This window comes from Peromyscus californicus, unplaced genomic scaffold (assembly GCF_007827085.1).
Source record: "Peromyscus californicus insignis strain IS unplaced genomic scaffold, ASM782708v3 Scaffold_7__1_contigs__length_154581171, whole genome shotgun sequence".
NCBI lineage: Eukaryota > Metazoa > Chordata > Mammalia > Rodentia > Cricetidae > Peromyscus > Peromyscus californicus.
The window spans coordinates 13,838,790-13,855,472 of record NW_026294595.1 but is presented as its reverse complement, the minus strand read 5'-3'; the positions used below and the strand labels follow the sequence as shown (position 1 = coordinate 13,855,472).

The window sequence follows — 16,683 nt, the reverse complement described above, 5'->3', positions numbered from 1 at the left end:
TTGTAGCTAAGCTAGAGGGCCCAGTAGTTTAGTGTCTTGTCTGAACATCTGATGCCAGGCTTCCACTCACCCAGCCTCAACATGTGCAGCCAAGATGTGGCTCACACAGTCATAGTGACAATGTAGTGATTCTTGTAATATGCTTGACTTCAGCAATCAAGAACCTGGGGCTCTGATAAGCCAGCAATGACAGGGAACACCCCCTGGGGATGCAGACCTTGAGGTTAAATGAGTAGGGCTGGTTCTCCAGCATGAATCCCTTGACTAAGCCAGAATGACAAGGCAGGACAAATGATCTTCAGGATTTATTTAGACAAGGAAGCTGTCTATCTGAACAGGAGGGGAAAAGGAAAATTTAAAAAAAATCTATAGGAAAATGGTCCCCAAACCCCCACCCCTCAGCACGTCACAGGGTGCTGATTATGCCTTGCGTGTCCTTGAACAATCTGTTAGACAGCCCAGAGACCTGGTGTTGACTCCCCAGGGTGTACGTGTCCTTTAAATTTAGTCTGAACTGCACTGTGCGAAAGGCTCATTGACACGTAACGTGCATGAAAACTGACAGCCCCCAATGGCTCTGCAAAGCGGAAGGCTCACAGCAGCGAGTTCACAAAGCTCTGTAATGTGGAATAGCTGTGACTCTGGTTGGTCCTATGGTCCTGGTGGGAGGACACTATCTACCGAGTGGGGCTGCCTTGCTGACTGCGGGAGCCACCCTGGGAAGGCTACAGTGTCAGCCGTCAGCTAGTGAGGCACTGAATGACAGAGAAAAGGCACAGGTCCCTGTACAGGCTGCTAACTTCCACATTTGCTCACTTAGTGTTCAGCCTAACAAAGTTGAGGCTGAGACTGAGTTTATCCTACAGCTGAATTTGAGAGGATAGTGGAAGAAGCTTCTTACAAAAGTGCTGTTTTTAGCTTTAGTGATTTCTGAAAATTGCTGGATTTTATAAAATGCCTTCCAGTAAATCAGTGAGTCTATCAACAGTGGGACTTTCCCCACAGGCCTGCAGGAAACTGTTAGGTGCAGCTGGTAGAAAGGAGCCCATCCTGCAGGTGGTCTCTGGTAACACTGCGTAGGCCGTGAAATGCTTTGGTGAAGACTGCACAGTTAGGGGCACATCTGGAAGACATGGTGGTGACGGTGGTGCAGAGGTGGTGGGAACTGGTAGCAGCCAGTGGTTCTCAAGAGTCCGCCTCATCCTTAACTTCAGTGATTCTGTCGATGGACTTGAGGATTTCAGCAACAAGGTTCAGGGTCTCTGCTCCAGACACTAGCTGCCTGAAAACAGACAGATACCAGGGCCATTACTCGAGCTGTGCAAAAGCAGCCAGTGACAGACCTAAAGGAAAGGGTCCCAGCCCAGAGAGGAAGTTCCTCAGATCAACCAAGGGTTGGCCCACTGGACTTTGTGTGGCTGTCCTCAGGCCCATGTGCTTGTGCGCTGGCTGGCCAGCTACCCTGGGTCTAGCCAGAGAGCTCAGGGAAGGCAGGTACAGATGGTGGGTTGGAAGCCAGACAAGTTCAGTAGAAACTGATTCTGAATTTTGCTCTTTGCCTAAGCCAAGGTAGTGGTGCAGTACTCTCAATGATGTGGGCAGCAGTCACTGCAAGCCACAGTCCTGGCCCTGAGGGGAACGACCAGGGGGACTGCTATGCTTTCATGTGTCAGATAACTACACTTTGACAGGTGTGCCGGGCTGCAGCCTTGGGAGTGTTTAAACCATCATCAACTGACTAGTGGACAGTATGCTCACTGTGGCAGTCTTCTGGGTAAGGGGGAAGTTACATCATCCCCTTTATTCAGAGCTGCAGGGTCTGTAGGTAAAGGAGCTGGAGTCAAGCGGTGGTATCATGCACCTACATCTCCCAGGTAAGAAGGTTTTCTGGGGTTCAATTCCCAGTACTCACAAGGCAGCTCATAACTGCCTGCAATTCCAGTTTCAGGGAATCTGAAACCTTTACACAGACATACATGCAGGCAAAACACAAAGGTACATGCAATAAAAATAAATTTTAAAAAATAAAAATCCTGCTGGAGAGATGGTTCAGTGGTTAAGAGCACTGGCTGCTTTTCAGAGGTCCTGAGTTCAATTCCCAGCAACCACACAGTGGCTCACAACCATCTGTAATGAGATCTGGTGCCCTCTTCTGGCCTGTAAGCATTCATACAGACAGAACACTGTATACAAAATAAAAAATAAAAATCCTGCCTGGCAGTGGTGGCCCACACCTTTAATCTCAGCACTTAAGAGGCAGAGGCAGGCAGATCTCTGAGCTTGAGGTCAGCCTGGTCTCCAGAGTTCCAGGTCAGCCAGGGCTACACAGAAAAACACTGGCTTGAAAAACCAAAATAAAAATAATAATTAAAAATAAAAAACATAGCCGGGCGGTGGTGGCGCACGCCTTTTATCCCAGCACTCGGGAGGCAGAGGCAGGCGGATCTCTGTGAGTTCGAGGCCAGCCTGGTCTACAGAGTGAGATCCACGAAAGGTACAAAGCTACACAGAGAAACCCTGTCTCGAAAAACCAAAAAAATAAATAAATAAAAATAAAAACCTAGCCGGGCGGTGGTGGTACACGCCTTTAATCCCAGCACTCAGGAGGCAGAGCCAGGTGGATCTCTGTGAGTTCAAGGCCAGCCTGTGCTACAGAGTGAGTTCCAGGTAAGGCGCAAAGCTACACAGAGAAACCCTGTCTCAAAAAACAAAAACAAAAACCTAAATTGATAATGTGTACCTTTAGTCTCAGAACTTGAGAGACAGAAGCAGGGGATCTCTGTTAGTCTGAGGCCAGCGTGGTCTACACATAGTTCCAGAGCAGCCAGGGCTACATAGTGAGACTCTGTCTCAAAATAATCTCAAAAACAAGCCAGGCATGGTGGTGCATGCCTGTAATCCTAGCACTCTAAAGCAGAGGCAGACGGATCTCTGTGAGTTCAAGACCAGCCAGGTCTACCTAGTTCTAGGCCAGTCAGAAGCTACATGGTGAGACCCTGTCTCAAAAACAAAAGACTAAGCCTGCTTGACTGCCCATAGTGTAAGCTAGCAGGTTAGCCAGACCACTTAGCACACTTCTCTTCCTGGTCTAGTCAGACTGTAGAGCTAGAACATCTGACAGCCAGGCCATCCAGGGACTCACTTTATGGACGCGTGTGCACTGTTCATGACAACATGGAGGTTCTGCAAGGCCACATCGGTGTTTTGCTTCACCACTGTAAGGCTGGCACCCTGGCCTGACCGCAGGGCTTCATTCTCTCGCTTGAAGTTGGACAGCTGTGCCTAGAAAGAGGGTGAGAAGTCAATGTTACAAGGCACTCCAGAGGAAAACCACTGCATCCTTCTGAAGAGGCACAGACTTGCACACGGGGCTGAGCCCGGCCCTGATCGACTCACAACAGGTGCTTCTTGCCCTGTAGGCTCAGGCTGGCCTTAAACTTATGACTGTTCTTTTGCCTCAGCCTGCTGAATGCTGGGATTATAAGCAAACATCACTATGCCTGGCTCACAATTTGTTTCTTCCCTGAACTCACATCTATGGGACTTTACAAAGGAAAAAACAAACAGTTAAACCCTTCTCTTTACTTACCTGGAGCAAATTTATTTCCTGTTTCAGCTTCATGACATGATTTTCTGCTTTCACAGCCCGTTTCTGTGGCCCCCAAAAATAAACACAATACACATCACTAAGGCTATGTCATATGTCAGTACAGGACACTGAGCTCCACAGATAGCAATCAACTATATAACCTCCCTTCCTGGTTACTCTGCCCATGGACACCCATCCCTTAGGACCTGGGCTCTGCCTCTGCTCACCAACAGCACTGGGGACCACCCACCCCAAGACACAACCTGTTTACAGTATCAGGGTATGCTGGCCTACCACAGAACACATACTCAGCATGGTGAGAGACTCAAGGTCCAGCTGTGGACTCTGGCAACAGCAGCAAGTGCCCTGTCTCAGCAGCTTCTTGTCCCCTGCCCACTACCCCAGAGCAGAGCCCCTCCGTACGGTCATCAGTTCGAGGTTCTGCTCCACTTGCTGGACCACCGACTCCAGGTCATGGAAGTCACTCTCCTCCTTGATCATCTTCGCTTCCAACTTTCGCTCAAGCGTCCTCACCCTCAGTAAAGGAAACACTGAACTGAGTTCTCCAGGCCACTGGCAAGGATGCTTCCAATAGCACTTTAGCCTGATTAACTGGAGAAACCAACCCACTAGAGCCCCTGGATGGAGCAGCTGCCTCAGGCAGCCACAAGGCGGCAAGGACCTCCAGCCATTGCTGTTCCATGCTCCCAGTGGAAGGTACAGATACCATTTTCTCAAGCTCTGCCAACCAAGACAAAGTTCAGCTGGCTTGTGTCTGTTGCTTAAGAAGATTAAAACAGAACACAAAAAGTGTGTTTGCTGCTTTAAGGTTTATGGATGACAAGCAGCTAGGTACCTCATCCCTTGGAACCAGGTTCTCTGAATGGTAGAGAAGGTTTGTAAGGTGATGCCTAACTACAAGTTTACATACATTTCTGTTTGAGTTTCAGAGAAGCTCTGAACCTCATTTAGCTTTCTTCTGAGTTTAGAATTTTCATCTTTCAGCTGTAGAGAAAAACAAAACAAAACAAAAACCCTCATTAGACACCCACACTACTGTGGAACATACTTCTGTTCTGGAATATTTTCTTTGGTTGGTCTGGAGGTAGAACCCAGAACCTTGCATTTGATGCAGGGCTGGAAGTGTGGAGACACATCCATTTGCTTATGAAATATCTTTCTGAGGCAGCATCTCCTGTAACCAGGTTGCCCTCTAATTTGTTTCTATATAGCAAAAGGTAGCCTTGAACCTTCACTTTCCAAGTGCTAGAACGACAGCTGTGTACTACGTACCCAGCTCTAGAACTTAAATACCCCACCCTTCACCCTTATAGAGAAGATGACTGTGGCAACAGACTAGAATGTTTCTAGGTGACTGGTTTTAAAACCTTCATGTAGGATATTCAGCAGGATGTCCCCAGGCCAACATTTCCAGCAGACCATTTCTTTATTCTAGCTCATGCCTGCCTGCCTCTGAGGTCACCACAGTACTTCCCAGCCTGCTATACTAACAGCACAACCAAAACCACCCAAGGGGAGAGTTCCCCATGGAGAAATTCCATTTTCTTTCTTATTTTTCAGGACCTGGGCCCTCCCAAGTGCTAGGAAAAATGCTACTACTGAGCTATATCTCTAGGCCCCTCTCTAGGGAAATTCTACAGCAGGATATTACATGAATAACTGTCTTGTGTTTGGCATTAAGCCCAGGCCACCCAGGAAGTGGATGACTGCAGCTTTTCTCCAGGACATTGCTCGGCTGTGTTCAGTGTCGCACAGCCCTCACTTACTGCTTCATAACTTATCTGCAGCGTCCGAAGGTGTCTGTCTCCCAGGGACTCCCCGTGAGCTGCAAAGTCTGTGTTAGGACTCCCCGCTGGGGATGCTGGGGAGACCCTTGAGTCAGTGTCACTCAGCGTCCATGGGGGCAAAGACTCAGGACCTGCCAGCTCCGATGCGTTGGAAAAAAAGGAAAGGTAGGTGCCACAGGGCGATGAATTCTCTGTGGCCCTAGAGGAATGAGTCTGCTCCACAGCAGATGGCAGGTAGGCTTCATTCCATCCATCTTCTTCCTCATCATCCTCCAGGTTCCTGGCTCTTGTTGGGTCTTCAAAAAACGGCTGCTGATATTCCAGGCCATACCCCACGGGTTGGGAGGCAGGGGAGCTGTGGTCTAGTCCCAGTGGGTGCCTCGAGGCTTCCTAAAAACAGTGGAGATAAACATTTCGACTTGCAAGCCAATGCTCAGCCTTCTTTATGCTCAGCTTGCACAAAGCAGGCCTATCTCATCTACCAAAGGGGCCAGGCAGCTGCTCCACCCACAGTTTCTCCATCAGCAGCTACAGCTGTCCTGCTTTGCTCCCCACACTCAAATGTCTGTCTCCAAAGCTGTAAGTTAGAAGAGATGTCGTCAAAGGCAACCACTGACAGCTTCCCAGATGTACCTTCGGGTAAATTCGACTGTTGGTTGTGTCTTCTTTTGATAGGCTGAGGTTCTTGGTTTTCAGAAACTCTTTGAAGGAAAACGGATTGGCTTCTTCAAGGTCTTCAAGTTTGTCCCCTGAAATAATGGACACCACAAAGACTGTTAAAAGCTCCAACCACATCTTGTGTCTCCATCACATCTCAACTGTGACTCAAAGAATGCTACAGAACAAGAAAGCTGCCCAAAGAGGGTGGAACAGGCCTGCTTTGGCTTGCTCTCACCCCTTGGCCTCCCCCAGATATCCCTTGCCACTTTAAAAAAAAAAATGCTGTGCTAAAGATCAAATCCAGGGTCCCCACACACATTCAGGCAACTGGTCTACCACTGAAGTTCTCCAGTGAATCTTCCAGATGGCTAAGGCTGACTTTGCTCCACACACTCAGTGTGGGCTAAAGGTTACCCCTGTAGGTGCTTCAAAGCTTCTGAGATGCCACAGTGCCCAGAACTACTCCATGTCATCCCTTCCTCTGACTTTTTCTCCAGATACCCTTGTTGACCAGCCTCTGCCTTTCTACACACCTACCACACTCCAGTTATTTATGTGGGTCTCTTCCAGGTGCCAGCCTGAGTCAAGTAGGCTCCTGTGACTTGTGTCCTGCTGACTCTACAGGGCCCTTTGATGATATTCTCCACCTCCCAGGCACCTCTTGACACCTTAGGTTATCTTGCCCTCACACCCAGTCTCCAATCCTTGGATTTCTATCTCCACTGATCTTTTGGGCTCCAGGTACACCCATTAAACCCTGTCACTGACTGTCCATGGCCAGACCATGCCTGGCACCGTTTCTGAGGAAGAGGACAAGAAGAATCACTGAGCTACTCTACCTCCAAAGCGCGTCTCATGGGCTCCCGATGGACCTTGCTTAGTACATTTCCCCTTTCCATAGCCAAAATCTGCAAAGAGACATTATCAGCTCACCGTAATCACAGCAAGCCTTATGACTGCAGCATTTGTCCAGGGAGGTGAAGACCGCAGACCGCCTGACTCCCACTGACTGGCCCTGGTCTGGGACTAAAAGGATGTCTCCTGAAGCTGGGCGCAGTAAACTACACACTCCTGCGCCCTCAAGGCGCAGGTGCCGATGAAACGCAGACCCACTAGGTCCAGCCCCTGGCCTCTCCCAATCCGGTGGGCTGAAGTGGTCTCCAAGCTCCACCGGGCACTGACCTTCCTGCCTTGGGGCGGGCGGGCGGGCTGTGGGGAGGGCTCCCCGCGCGGTCCAGCTCCGCACTGCGGCCGGCGCCCCGACTCTCACCTGTGTCTCCTACCGAAGCCAGCACCGGGCTGGGCACATAGCACATAAACGTCGGCCGAAAGCCGAAGAGGTGGGGGTGCAGATCCCCGCCATGGGGGCGCTCACAGTCTAGCTGGGGGAGACAAGACCGGCGCTCATAGAACGCAGGAGCTGTAAGCGACAACGAGAGCGGCTTCACCGCGGGTCGCCTCCGCCCGCGCCCCCCGACCCGGCCTGGCCCCAGTCGCGTGCTGCTCACCGTCGGGAACCACGAGGCTCCGCGTCCTCGATAGTGGGGGCGCGCCCGGACGCCGCGCGTAGCCTGACATCGCCGCGCCCTAGCCCGGCCGCGACCCCATGGCCCACCGAGCCGCTGCCAGCCTATGCCCGATCCGGCACGGCCGGCCGGAAGCCAGCGCCGAACGCCGCGGGGCGGGGCCGGAAGCGGAAGTGACCGCAGAAGCGCGGCGGCGCGATGGCGACGGCGGTGTGGGCGGCCGCGCGGTTGCTTCGGGGCTCTGCGGCTCGGTGCGCGCGGCCCAGGTAAGTCGAGGCGCGACCGGTCGGGAAGAAGTGGGGACTCGGGGGACCAGGCACCCTATAGAACTGGATGAGAGTAAACCCTGGGGCAGAGCGCAGGCGCGTTGGGCCTGGAGAACGAGCCCCAGGACTGGAAGTTGTTTGGAGGGGTTGGTAGAGTCAGCCGGCTGGGGTCTTCTAGACCCAAGGGCAAGAGTTCAGGGGCAGGGCTTGGCCCAGGACCTTACATGCGGGGAGTGGTTTTTCACACAGACTGCTGTCCTGAATGGGCAGTGAAGACCCAAAGACCTGGGGCTGGAGAGATGGATCAGCAGTTAAGAGAAAGTACCGATTGCTTCCTCTGGGTTTGGTTACCAGCACCCACATGATGGCTAACAGCATTCATAACTCCACTTCTAGGGGATCTAGCGCCCTCTTCTGACCTCCTTGGACACCAGACATCTATAATTATTTTTCTGTTAAAAAGGACCCAAAGATTTGAACCAGCTTGCCTGAGGTCCTATGGCAGAACCTGGATCTCCATGGCTCTTACACATTCTGTCGAGGCCCATGGAGTAAATTCTACTGAAGACTTCCCTGTTGACTTCTCATGCACTCACATGTGCACGTGCGTGGTCACCACTGGTGCATGTAACTGGCTGGTTGCTCTGTTGTAGGTTTGGACCTCCTGCACACAGACGGTTCAGCAGTGGCGCCACATATCCCAACATCCCCCTCTCTTCTCCCTTACCCGGAGTGCCCAAGCCTGTCTTCGCTACAGTTGATGGACAGGAAAAGTTTGAAACCAAAGTTACTACGCTGGACAATGGGCTTCGTGTGGCATCTCAAAATAAGTTTGGACAATTCTGTACCGTAGGAAGTAAGTTCTATTGGCATGTTGAGGTGGGCTCTCCGGTTTGACAGCTGTAATTACTGTGTCTATCGTAGACTACTCACAGGAGAAGCTTGTTAATCTTGAAAACTTACCCAAGATGTGAACAATGGCCATATTTGGAGGTGGTATGTAAGGCATGCCCCTCCCCCATTTTACTTTTCTGTAATTCTAGAAGTTTCCATTGTGTATAGGATAGAATTCCATAAACATTAATTTGTGTGTGTCTGTAAGACTGTCACCAAGGATAGAAAAGATGTGTTCATTGCCCCCATGTGATGATGACTGGTCAAGATACAACCATGGTCTTGAAAGCTTTCTGTTGACTAAATATGTTTTGAATATCTGACATAACCTGTCAATTTTCTTCTTCTTACCAGTTCTTATTAATTCAGGATCACGATATGAAGCAAAATATCTCAGTGGAATTGCTCATTTTTTGGAAAAATTGGCATTTTCGGTCAGTGTAATTTTTATGACTTTTCAGTTTTTCTCTTTTTAGAACTTGTATTAGTTAATGATTCAGTTGTGAAGTTGATGCTAAATCGTAAAAGACATAGGAGATAATTTTGTGTGTTTAAAAGCAAAAGTAAACTTTTCTCGCTATTTCTTGGGTTTTGGATTGCTTACTTAAGTTTTCTTATTTGTGTAGTCTACTGCTCGATTTGACAGCAAAGATGAAATTCTGCTTACGCTGGAGAAGCATGGTGGTATCTGTGACTGCCAGACCTCAAGGTGTGTGTCCATGTGGAACTATTCTCTTCATTCTTGGTCCTGTCTATCTCTTGGAGCCCCTCGAATCAGAGAGGCTGCAGAGATTAACAGCAGGCCTGATGGAGTGCTGAGGATACAAAGCATGCCGTGCTTGTTTCTTCCCTACATCCTGTGAACTTGTAATTGCCCAGGCCTTGACCTGTGAGGAATGCTGAGCTAGACAGCAGGCCCCTGACAGCTGTCTGGAGCTGGGCATGTTTCCACGTGAAGCCAGTCTTCATCTGGACCAGCTGGGGAAGCCTGGAGAGAGGGAGAACCAGCTCTGTCTGGTTCCACATTATCTGTGGAAAGCCTCACTGTGGACATTTGTGGCTCCTCTGGTGTAAACCTGCCATTGTGGCTTATTTCCATCTAGAGACACCACCATGTATGCTGTGTCTGCTGACAGCAAAGGCTTGGACACTGTGGTGGGCCTGCTGGCTGACGTGGTTCTGCACCCCTGCCTGACAGGTGTGGCTCTGTGGCTGGGTTCTTAGGGGGGCTTTGGAAGGGCTGTAACTGAGGGAGGGCACTGTTGGAGCTAGATACTCACGTGTCAGTCATTGGAGGTGGCGCCAGTGTTTAAACACGTTGTACAAATGCTTAGTACTTTCATACAGCTCTCTGAAAAGTTAAAGGGTTTATTGAAATTCTGTTTGAGAAATGCCTTTTATCCTGTGTGTAAACACCCAACGTCATCTATGCCTACAGAAGTTTCCCTTGCATGGTCTCCATTATTCCCTGGCCTTGCAAATAGCAGGACTTGGAGATTCCCGTTAGGAGGATCCTGGAGGGAACCGCCGCTGGTCCCCTCCAGCTGCCCTTTGCAGAGCAGCCTGGCCTCATATCTCCGGCTGAGAAATAGAACCCTGACTCAGTTGGTGTCTGTTTCCTAAGCGCCATCACACCCACCTTGTGTCGTCACAGGTGTGTTTTGGAACAGACAGATGAGGCAGCTGAGCTTGGAGCAGGTCCAAGGGGCTGCAGAACAGAGCACGACAAGAGGCCGGGGTCCCTAATAGTCATCTGGCATGCTCCCTTTCATACACAGGTGCTCTGAGGCTTTCCCTAGAAGGTGATTATGTCACCTGCCAGGCCGAGCTGCTCAGGAGTAGTGCTGCTGCCTTCCACCTTGTTGGTTCAGACCAAACCCGTTTGGATTCTTGCAGATGAAGAAATTGAGATGACAAGGATGGCTGTCCAGTTTGAACTTGAGGACCTGAACATGAGACCTGATCCAGAGCCACTGCTCACCGAGATGATTCATGAAGTAAAACGGGAGCCCACATGTGCTTCTCCCTGCTCTTGGCCTTGCAGGGGGCGAGGCCTGCAGACAGGCTTAGCTTCTTAGTTGTTTTTTGAGACAGTTGCTATACCGTTCAGGTTTGGTCTTGAACTTGTAATCTCCCTGCCTCAGTTGCCTGAGTGCTAAGATAGGCATGTGCCACCTCTCAAACAGAGCCAGACCATAGATAATGCCCAGCCTTTTTGTCACAGTTGTGGCTATAGACCATGTTGGGGAGTCTTGCCTTGGGATCTGCTGTTTTCTTTCTCACTTTGTTTATTCCCCTTCTGTCTGCCTCAGGCTGCTTTTAGAGAGAACACAGTGGGCCTGCACCGGTTTTGCCCTGCAGAAAACATAGCAAAGATTGATCGAGAAGTACTGCATTCCTACCTGAAGAACTACTACACCCCCGACCGTATGGTGCTTGCTGGAGTGGGAGTGGAGCATGAGCACCTGGTGGAATGTGCCAGAAAGTACCTCCTGGGAGCTCAGCCTGCCTGGGGAGCTACTGGGGCTGTGGACGTTGACAGATCAGTGGCACAGTACACTGGGGGGATCATCAAGGTAACTCAGCAGGAAGACTCTCAGAGCTTGTGTCATGTATCCTCTGGATATGTGCTTTAATGGATGTGTGTGTGCTTCCCCTTAGTGTACAGTCCAGCGCTGTGACAGTATGAGGATGTTACTTGTTTAAGGCAAGAATTGACAGGGCTGAGGTCACCTGGTGTCTGGTTGAGTGTGGCTGTTTGCTTCGTGGCAGTTTACCGGTCTTTGCTGACACATGTCTGGTTGGTTACAGGTGGAGAGGGACATGTCCAATGTCAGCCTTGGCCCAACCCCAATTCCTGAGCTCACACACATCATGGTGGGACTAGAGAGCTGTTCCTTCCTGGTAAGTCCCAGTATAGGTCGGGTGCATCAGTAGGGCCAAGGCACTGTGGCTGACTGTTGTCCCTCTGCATTCCATAGGAGGAGGACTTCATCCCCTTTGCTGTGCTGAATATGATGATGGGAGGAGGGGGTTCCTTCTCAGCTGGAGGGCCTGGCAAAGGCATGTTTTCTAGGCTCTACCTCAACGTGCTCAATCGGTGGGTATTGCTGGGCTGCTGCTGCTGTCCCTGCACTGCTGTGTGCATGGACTGTGCTGACACCTTCCAGCCATCCTGTCCCTTTACACAGACAATATATCCCCTCACAGGCACCACTGGATGTACAATGCAACCTCCTACCACCACAGCTATGAAGACACGGGCCTCCTATGCATTCATGCCAGTGCAGACCCAAGACAGGTAAAGGCAGCACTGTGTCTGTACAGCCTTCAGCCCTCACTTTTCCACATACACTCCAAAGCAGTACCACAGCTCTGGGGATGCTGGCAGGGGTATTCTTGAAGTCAGCAGGCCAGTGCTTCAGCTCACACCCTTATCTCATGCTCCTTTATAGGTTCGAGAAATGGTGGAAATCATCACCAAGGAATTTATCTTGATGGGCAGAACAGTAGATTTGGTAAGGCCTGGAGCATCCCTTGCACTCTGATCCACCTAAGTCACACACCTGAAGGAGCCACAGGCTGAGCCATTCTCCTGTGGAGCCTCCCCAGTGCTACCCCAAGGACAGTCTGTCCCTCTCAGTGGTTCTTATAGAATGACCATGAGTTAATGCAACATTATACAAGATGAGCAATAATGGGGGGTCTTTTCTAGGCCTTTCTTTGGCTCCATTTTATGTTGGAACCCAAGTTTTTCTTCTTCTTCTTCAAGATGGGATTTCTTTGTGCAGCCCTGGCTGTCCTGGAACTCTGTAGTCAAGGTTGGCCTCGAACTCAGATCCGCTTGCCTCTGCCTCCCGAGTGCTGGGATTAAAGGTGTGGCCACCACACCTGGCTTTAGGTTTTTGGTATCTTAATATTTGGAAGTTTTGTTACTTCCTGGGCCAGAGCTCATAAAAGCAAGGTGATTTTACATGTGTTAGTTACAGGCTGGCACAGCACTGGTGCAGTGGATATGGTGGAGGATGTATTTTGCCTTCCCTTCTTTCTCCATAATGCATGTTTCCTTCAGTGATCACATGCCACATACTGTCTTTTTAAGGAAAAAAGGCAGCATTGTTGAAAAAATTAAAAGCGCGGTGGCAAGGCAAGGTAATGCATAATGCATGCCTGTGATTCCAGCTCTCAGGAAGTGGAGGCAGGAGGTCATGAGTTCAAGGCCAGCCTAAGCTAATGTATAAAACAAACCAAAGTCTGGGGGTATGGCTCAGTGATAGAGAGCTTGCTAGGTATGCTCAAGGCCCTCGGTTCCACCCCCAGCACAGCCAAAATTAATGCTCTGTATTTCTACTAATAACTTGATAAAGTGCTTCCCACTAGTGTCAAATATATTTAAGATAAATTTACAGCATTAATTATTTGCCTGAAATTGTACAAGTGACAAGTACCTTATTTTAAGACAAATTCATAAGAGAGCGAGGCTGACCTCAAACTTGCAGTCCTCCTGCCCCACCTCTTCCTGAATGCTGGCCTTACAGGTGAGTGCTGACATACCCAGCATGATCTTCCCCTGGTGGTCCTGATTCTTTGGTACCATATTTGAAGTCCACACCTGACCAGAGGCTCAGCTGTTGATTCTGCTGCCTCCTCGATAGATCCAGAGCTAGTGGTCTGAGTCCTGTGCTCAGGACTCTGAGCAGCCAGAGTCTTTGTTTCATCAACATCCTCTGTTTTCCTGTGTAGCCAAGTGTGGCTTCCTGATGCATGTTGCTTTCCTGTGGTTCAAACAGGCAGCAGAGATTAGGCATGGGTTTGTCTCGGGTGTGATGAAGGCCTTTCGAGTGCAATTCCTCCCATGCCCAGGAGGTGTACCAGACTGGAAACTAGACGGGGAACAGCATCTCCACTCTGCTCATCTTTGGGCTCATGGAGGCCTTTTTACTGGGACATGTTCAAGTCAGCCCCTCTGCCAGCTTGAGCCAGCTATAAGTGACTGGTGGTGTTTGACTCTCAGGTGGAGCTAGAGCGGGCCAAGACACAGCTGATGTCCATGCTCATGATGAACCTGGAGTCCAGGCCTGTGATCTTCGAGGATGTGGGGAGGCAGGTGTTGGCTACACATTCAAGAAAGCTGCCCCACGAGCTATGCACGCTCATTCGTGAGTACACACTAAAGCCTGGGTTGGGCTATTTGAGACTGTGGAGCAGACAGACAGATGGGTCTGTTGTCTGCCACACCACAAGTTCTGCTTTCCCCAACAGTCTGGCAGGGAAGACCAGGGTAGAACTCAGACTCTTTTCTCAGCTCCATCCTGTACCAGGCTAGGCTCCTTGGCCCTGGGGACTAGGTGGTCCTAGCGGTGGAGCGGTGTCACTGGGTTTGGACACTGCATTGCAGACTCTGCCCTCTGGTTCAGGCAGTGTGTTTCATGGCTTGTGTTTAATTTGCCTGTAATTTTCTGGAAATTGATTGTGAAGCTTGGTACAGAACTGTAGGTGGGGGCAGCTTGGGTACTGTCACCTGTCCTTCAGAAGACACCCTAACCATCTGCCTGGGCTTGGAATCCTGCAGGTCTGGGACAGGTGCTTGTCCTGCCCTCATCTTCTCTAGAAAATGAGCTGACCTGGTTGTGGTTCTAGAGGATGGATTGCTGGGACCCCTTCTGAAGGCTGAGCTGTGTGTGTATGGCTGCCATGAAGGTGTAGCACTGAGGGAGTAGTCTGGAATTTTTTCTTTAGACTGGAAAATAAAGTAGACTTTTGACAGCCCACTGTCTAAACATGAGATTCCTGATGGGGTGACTATGCCCTCATTGTTGGATTATTTAAGTCTCACAGACTCACAGCTCACATTGACCTCAAACTCTAGATCTTTCGGCTTGGCCTTCTGAGTGTGCATCACCCTGCGTGGCTGCCCTTGTGTTTGAAAATAGTTTTTGCTGCTGCTGCTGCTGCTGCTGCTGCTTCGTAGGGGATTTGAGACAGGGTCTTATGTAGCCCAGGCTGGTGTTGGTTTTGATCCTCCTGCCTCTCCCTCCTAAGTGCTGGGATTACAGGTGCACACCATTCCACTCAGCGTGGAAATAGTTTTAAGTCACTGTAGTTCCTCACCTAATGGAAACTTACCCTGACTTGGTCAGCTGAGCTTCCTGGATCTCTCAGCAGCCCCCACACCTCCATCCCCAGTGGTGGAGATGATGTAGATCAGGGCTCCTCAGCCTGCCTTTGTGGCATGCACACACAGCCTGAGATGGAGATGGAGGCTCTTCTCTTCCTCACCGCCTCTTGCTCTCTGTTGTAGGCAATGTGAAGCCAGAAGATATCAAGAGGGTTGCTTCCAAGATGCTCCGTGGGAAGCCTGCTGTGGCCGCCCTGGGTGATTTGACTGACCTCCCCACCTATGAGCATGTCCAGGCAGCGCTGTCTAGCAGAGATGGGCGCCTGCCCAGGACATACCGGCTCTTTCGGTAGAGTCCCTCCAGGGCCCTTAAGGGCAGGCTGCAGAGTGCTTCTGTGCATGTTATTGTTGGTATGGACACTGCATAAGGATGGCTATCTCTGTAAACAGTGCCAACAGTGAGACTCTGAAAACTTGAATGAAAGTTACTGTTGCCACTGTACCCGTGTGTCTCTCAAACACAAGTGGCTTTTCCTCCATCTAATAAGTGTTCTCTACTGGCCACTAGAAATTCTGAAGCAAGGAAGGCTGGGGAATAAGGCACAGGCTTGAGGTCAGATTAGAAGCCCCAGGGCTCCAGGGAGACAAATCATTACAACCTAAAGCACACAGGGCCTCTCCAATGTTAGGATTACAGGCACCACCATACTCATTTTTTCCCCTTTAAATCGGATCTCACAGCATAGCTCTGACTGGCCTGGAACTCATATGTAGACAGCAAGCTGGCCTCAAACTCACAGAGATTCTCCTGCCTCTGTCTCCCAAGTGCTAGGATTATAGGCATGTGCCACTGCACCTGGCCTGCTCATTTTTAAAGCTAAATTTCTCAACAAGCCTGATGGTATTTAACAGCTCCCGTTTTTTGAGATGGGGGTCTTACTTAGCCCTAGCTGGCCTGTAACTCAATATATAGATGAAGCTGGCCTCACAGTAATCTTTTTGCTTTGACCTCAATTACTGGGAGTCCAAGTATGAGTCACTATGCCAGTTGATCTCACAATTATTTACAAAGCCCACTTTCTAGTTTCCCACCTCATTTACACTAGCTTAAATGTTCGCAACTGAAATTCCCTGTCTAAACGTAACGGCTGTCTAAACGGAAATGGTCATCACTGCACTTTGCCCCCTATCTCCAAGACTTGATGTTCTTCATCTCAAGTCAAACTTCAGAAGTTCAGGATTACTTCAGTCTTTTCTAAAGGGCCAGAGAATGACCACAAAGAAGCAACAAAGGCAGTGGAGGCACACGCCTTTAATCCTGCAGGAGGCAGAGGCACGTGGATCTCTGTGAGTTAGAAGTCAGCCTGGTCTACACATAGAAGCCTTGTCTTGAATGCCCCCTCCCCTCCTCTCTCCCCCAAAAAGAAAAGAGAAGCATCAGACCTCACTCAAATCAGGATAGTGGAGGCAGCTGAGGCGGGAAGGTCACAAGTTCCAAGGCAGCCTTTGCGGCATAGGGGGTACAGATGGGGACATTTCAAGCTTCGTTACCACAAGTCTTCCCAATGGGAGTTTGCAGTTCACTGATTAGACATTCTGGCACTTTCCATGTACATTTGAATGGTTTATTGAAGCAGGGAGGCTTGGCTTTGCTGACATCCCACATTCTAGAAGCTGATGCTGGCAAGTTTTATCTCATTTGTTAGCTTGTTTTACCATGGTTCACTGGAGCCCCAAGTAGTCACTTTCTCCAGCTGTTGCCACTTCTGGCTGTGAGCAGGGGCAACACCTAGCAGAAGGACCTGGAATGGGGCTGAGTAGC

At 50.0% G+C, this 16,683-nt stretch overlaps 2 protein-coding genes across 6 annotated transcripts; one reads left to right on the top strand and one right to left on the bottom strand.

The window, feature by feature from the left end:
* Positions 1–292: 292 nt before the first annotated feature.
* Entr1 (endosome associated trafficking regulator 1) lies at positions 293–7,738 on the bottom strand. Of its 4 annotated transcripts, none has more exons than XM_052725100.1 (10): positions 7,566–7,738; positions 7,328–7,477; positions 6,991–7,083; positions 6,031–6,146; positions 5,377–5,787; positions 4,521–4,594; positions 4,013–4,124; positions 3,590–3,652; positions 3,143–3,282; positions 293–1,282 (listed from the first exon to the last, which is right to left on the bottom strand). In XM_052725100.1, exons 1-10 carry the CDS (start codon positions 7,633–7,635, stop codon positions 1,186–1,188), a joined length of 1,326 nt encoding a protein of 441 aa, XP_052581060.1. In that variant the 5' UTR covers positions 7,636–7,738; the 3' UTR covers positions 293–1,185. The 4 variants fall into 4 exon arrangements, with proteins under 4 accessions (XP_052581060.1, XP_052581061.1, XP_052581062.1 ...); XM_052725101.1 differs by lacking the exon at positions 6,991–7,083 and adding an exon at positions 6,897–6,965 and having other exon boundaries at positions 7,566–7,737; XM_052725102.1 differs by lacking the exons at positions 6,991–7,083; positions 7,328–7,477 and adding an exon at positions 6,897–6,965 and having other exon boundaries at positions 7,566–7,735.
* Pmpca (peptidase, mitochondrial processing subunit alpha) lies at positions 7,719–15,363 on the top strand. 2 transcript variants are annotated; one of them, XM_052725098.1, is made up of 13 exons: positions 7,719–7,849; positions 8,503–8,705; positions 9,098–9,177; positions 9,370–9,452; positions 9,847–9,941; positions 10,640–10,740; positions 11,056–11,319; positions 11,555–11,647; positions 11,725–11,843; positions 11,954–12,044; positions 12,199–12,261; positions 13,758–13,902; positions 15,045–15,363. In XM_052725098.1, the coding sequence occupies exons 1-13, from the start codon at positions 7,782–7,784 to the stop codon at positions 15,212–15,214; spliced, it is 1,575 nt and encodes a 524-aa protein (XP_052581058.1). In that variant the 5' UTR covers positions 7,719–7,781; the 3' UTR covers positions 15,215–15,363. The 2 variants fall into 2 exon arrangements, with proteins under 2 accessions (XP_052581058.1, XP_052581059.1); XM_052725099.1 differs by lacking the exons at positions 7,719–7,849; positions 8,503–8,705 and having other exon boundaries at positions 9,122–9,177; positions 9,849–9,941.
* Positions 15,364–16,683: the final 1,320 nt, after the last annotated feature.

Excerpts from the sequence above, each read along its gene's own strand:
- Entr1 (XM_052725100.1), bottom strand. The coding sequence starts at position 7,635 with ATGTCAGGCTACGCGCGGCGTCCGGGCGCGCCCCCACTATCGAGGACG. Across the intron at positions 3,283-3,589 it reads AGGAAATAAATTTGCTCCAG|GCACAGCTGTCCAACTTCAA; the intron begins GTAAGTAAAGAG and ends CCCTCTTTCTAG. Across the intron at positions 1,283-3,142 it reads AGTGCACACGCGTCCATAAA|GCAGCTAGTGTCTGGAGCAG; the intron begins GTGAGTCCCTGG and ends GTCTGTTTTCAG.
- Pmpca (XM_052725098.1), top strand. The coding sequence starts at position 7,782 with ATGGCGACGGCGGTGTGGGCGGCCGCGCGGTTGCTTCGGGGCTCTGCG. Across the intron at positions 10,741-11,055 it reads TCACCGAGATGATTCATGAA|GCTGCTTTTAGAGAGAACAC; the intron begins GTAAAACGGGAG and ends TGTCTGCCTCAG. Across the intron at positions 12,262-13,757 it reads TGGGCAGAACAGTAGATTTG|GTGGAGCTAGAGCGGGCCAA; the intron begins GTAAGGCCTGGA and ends TTTGACTCTCAG.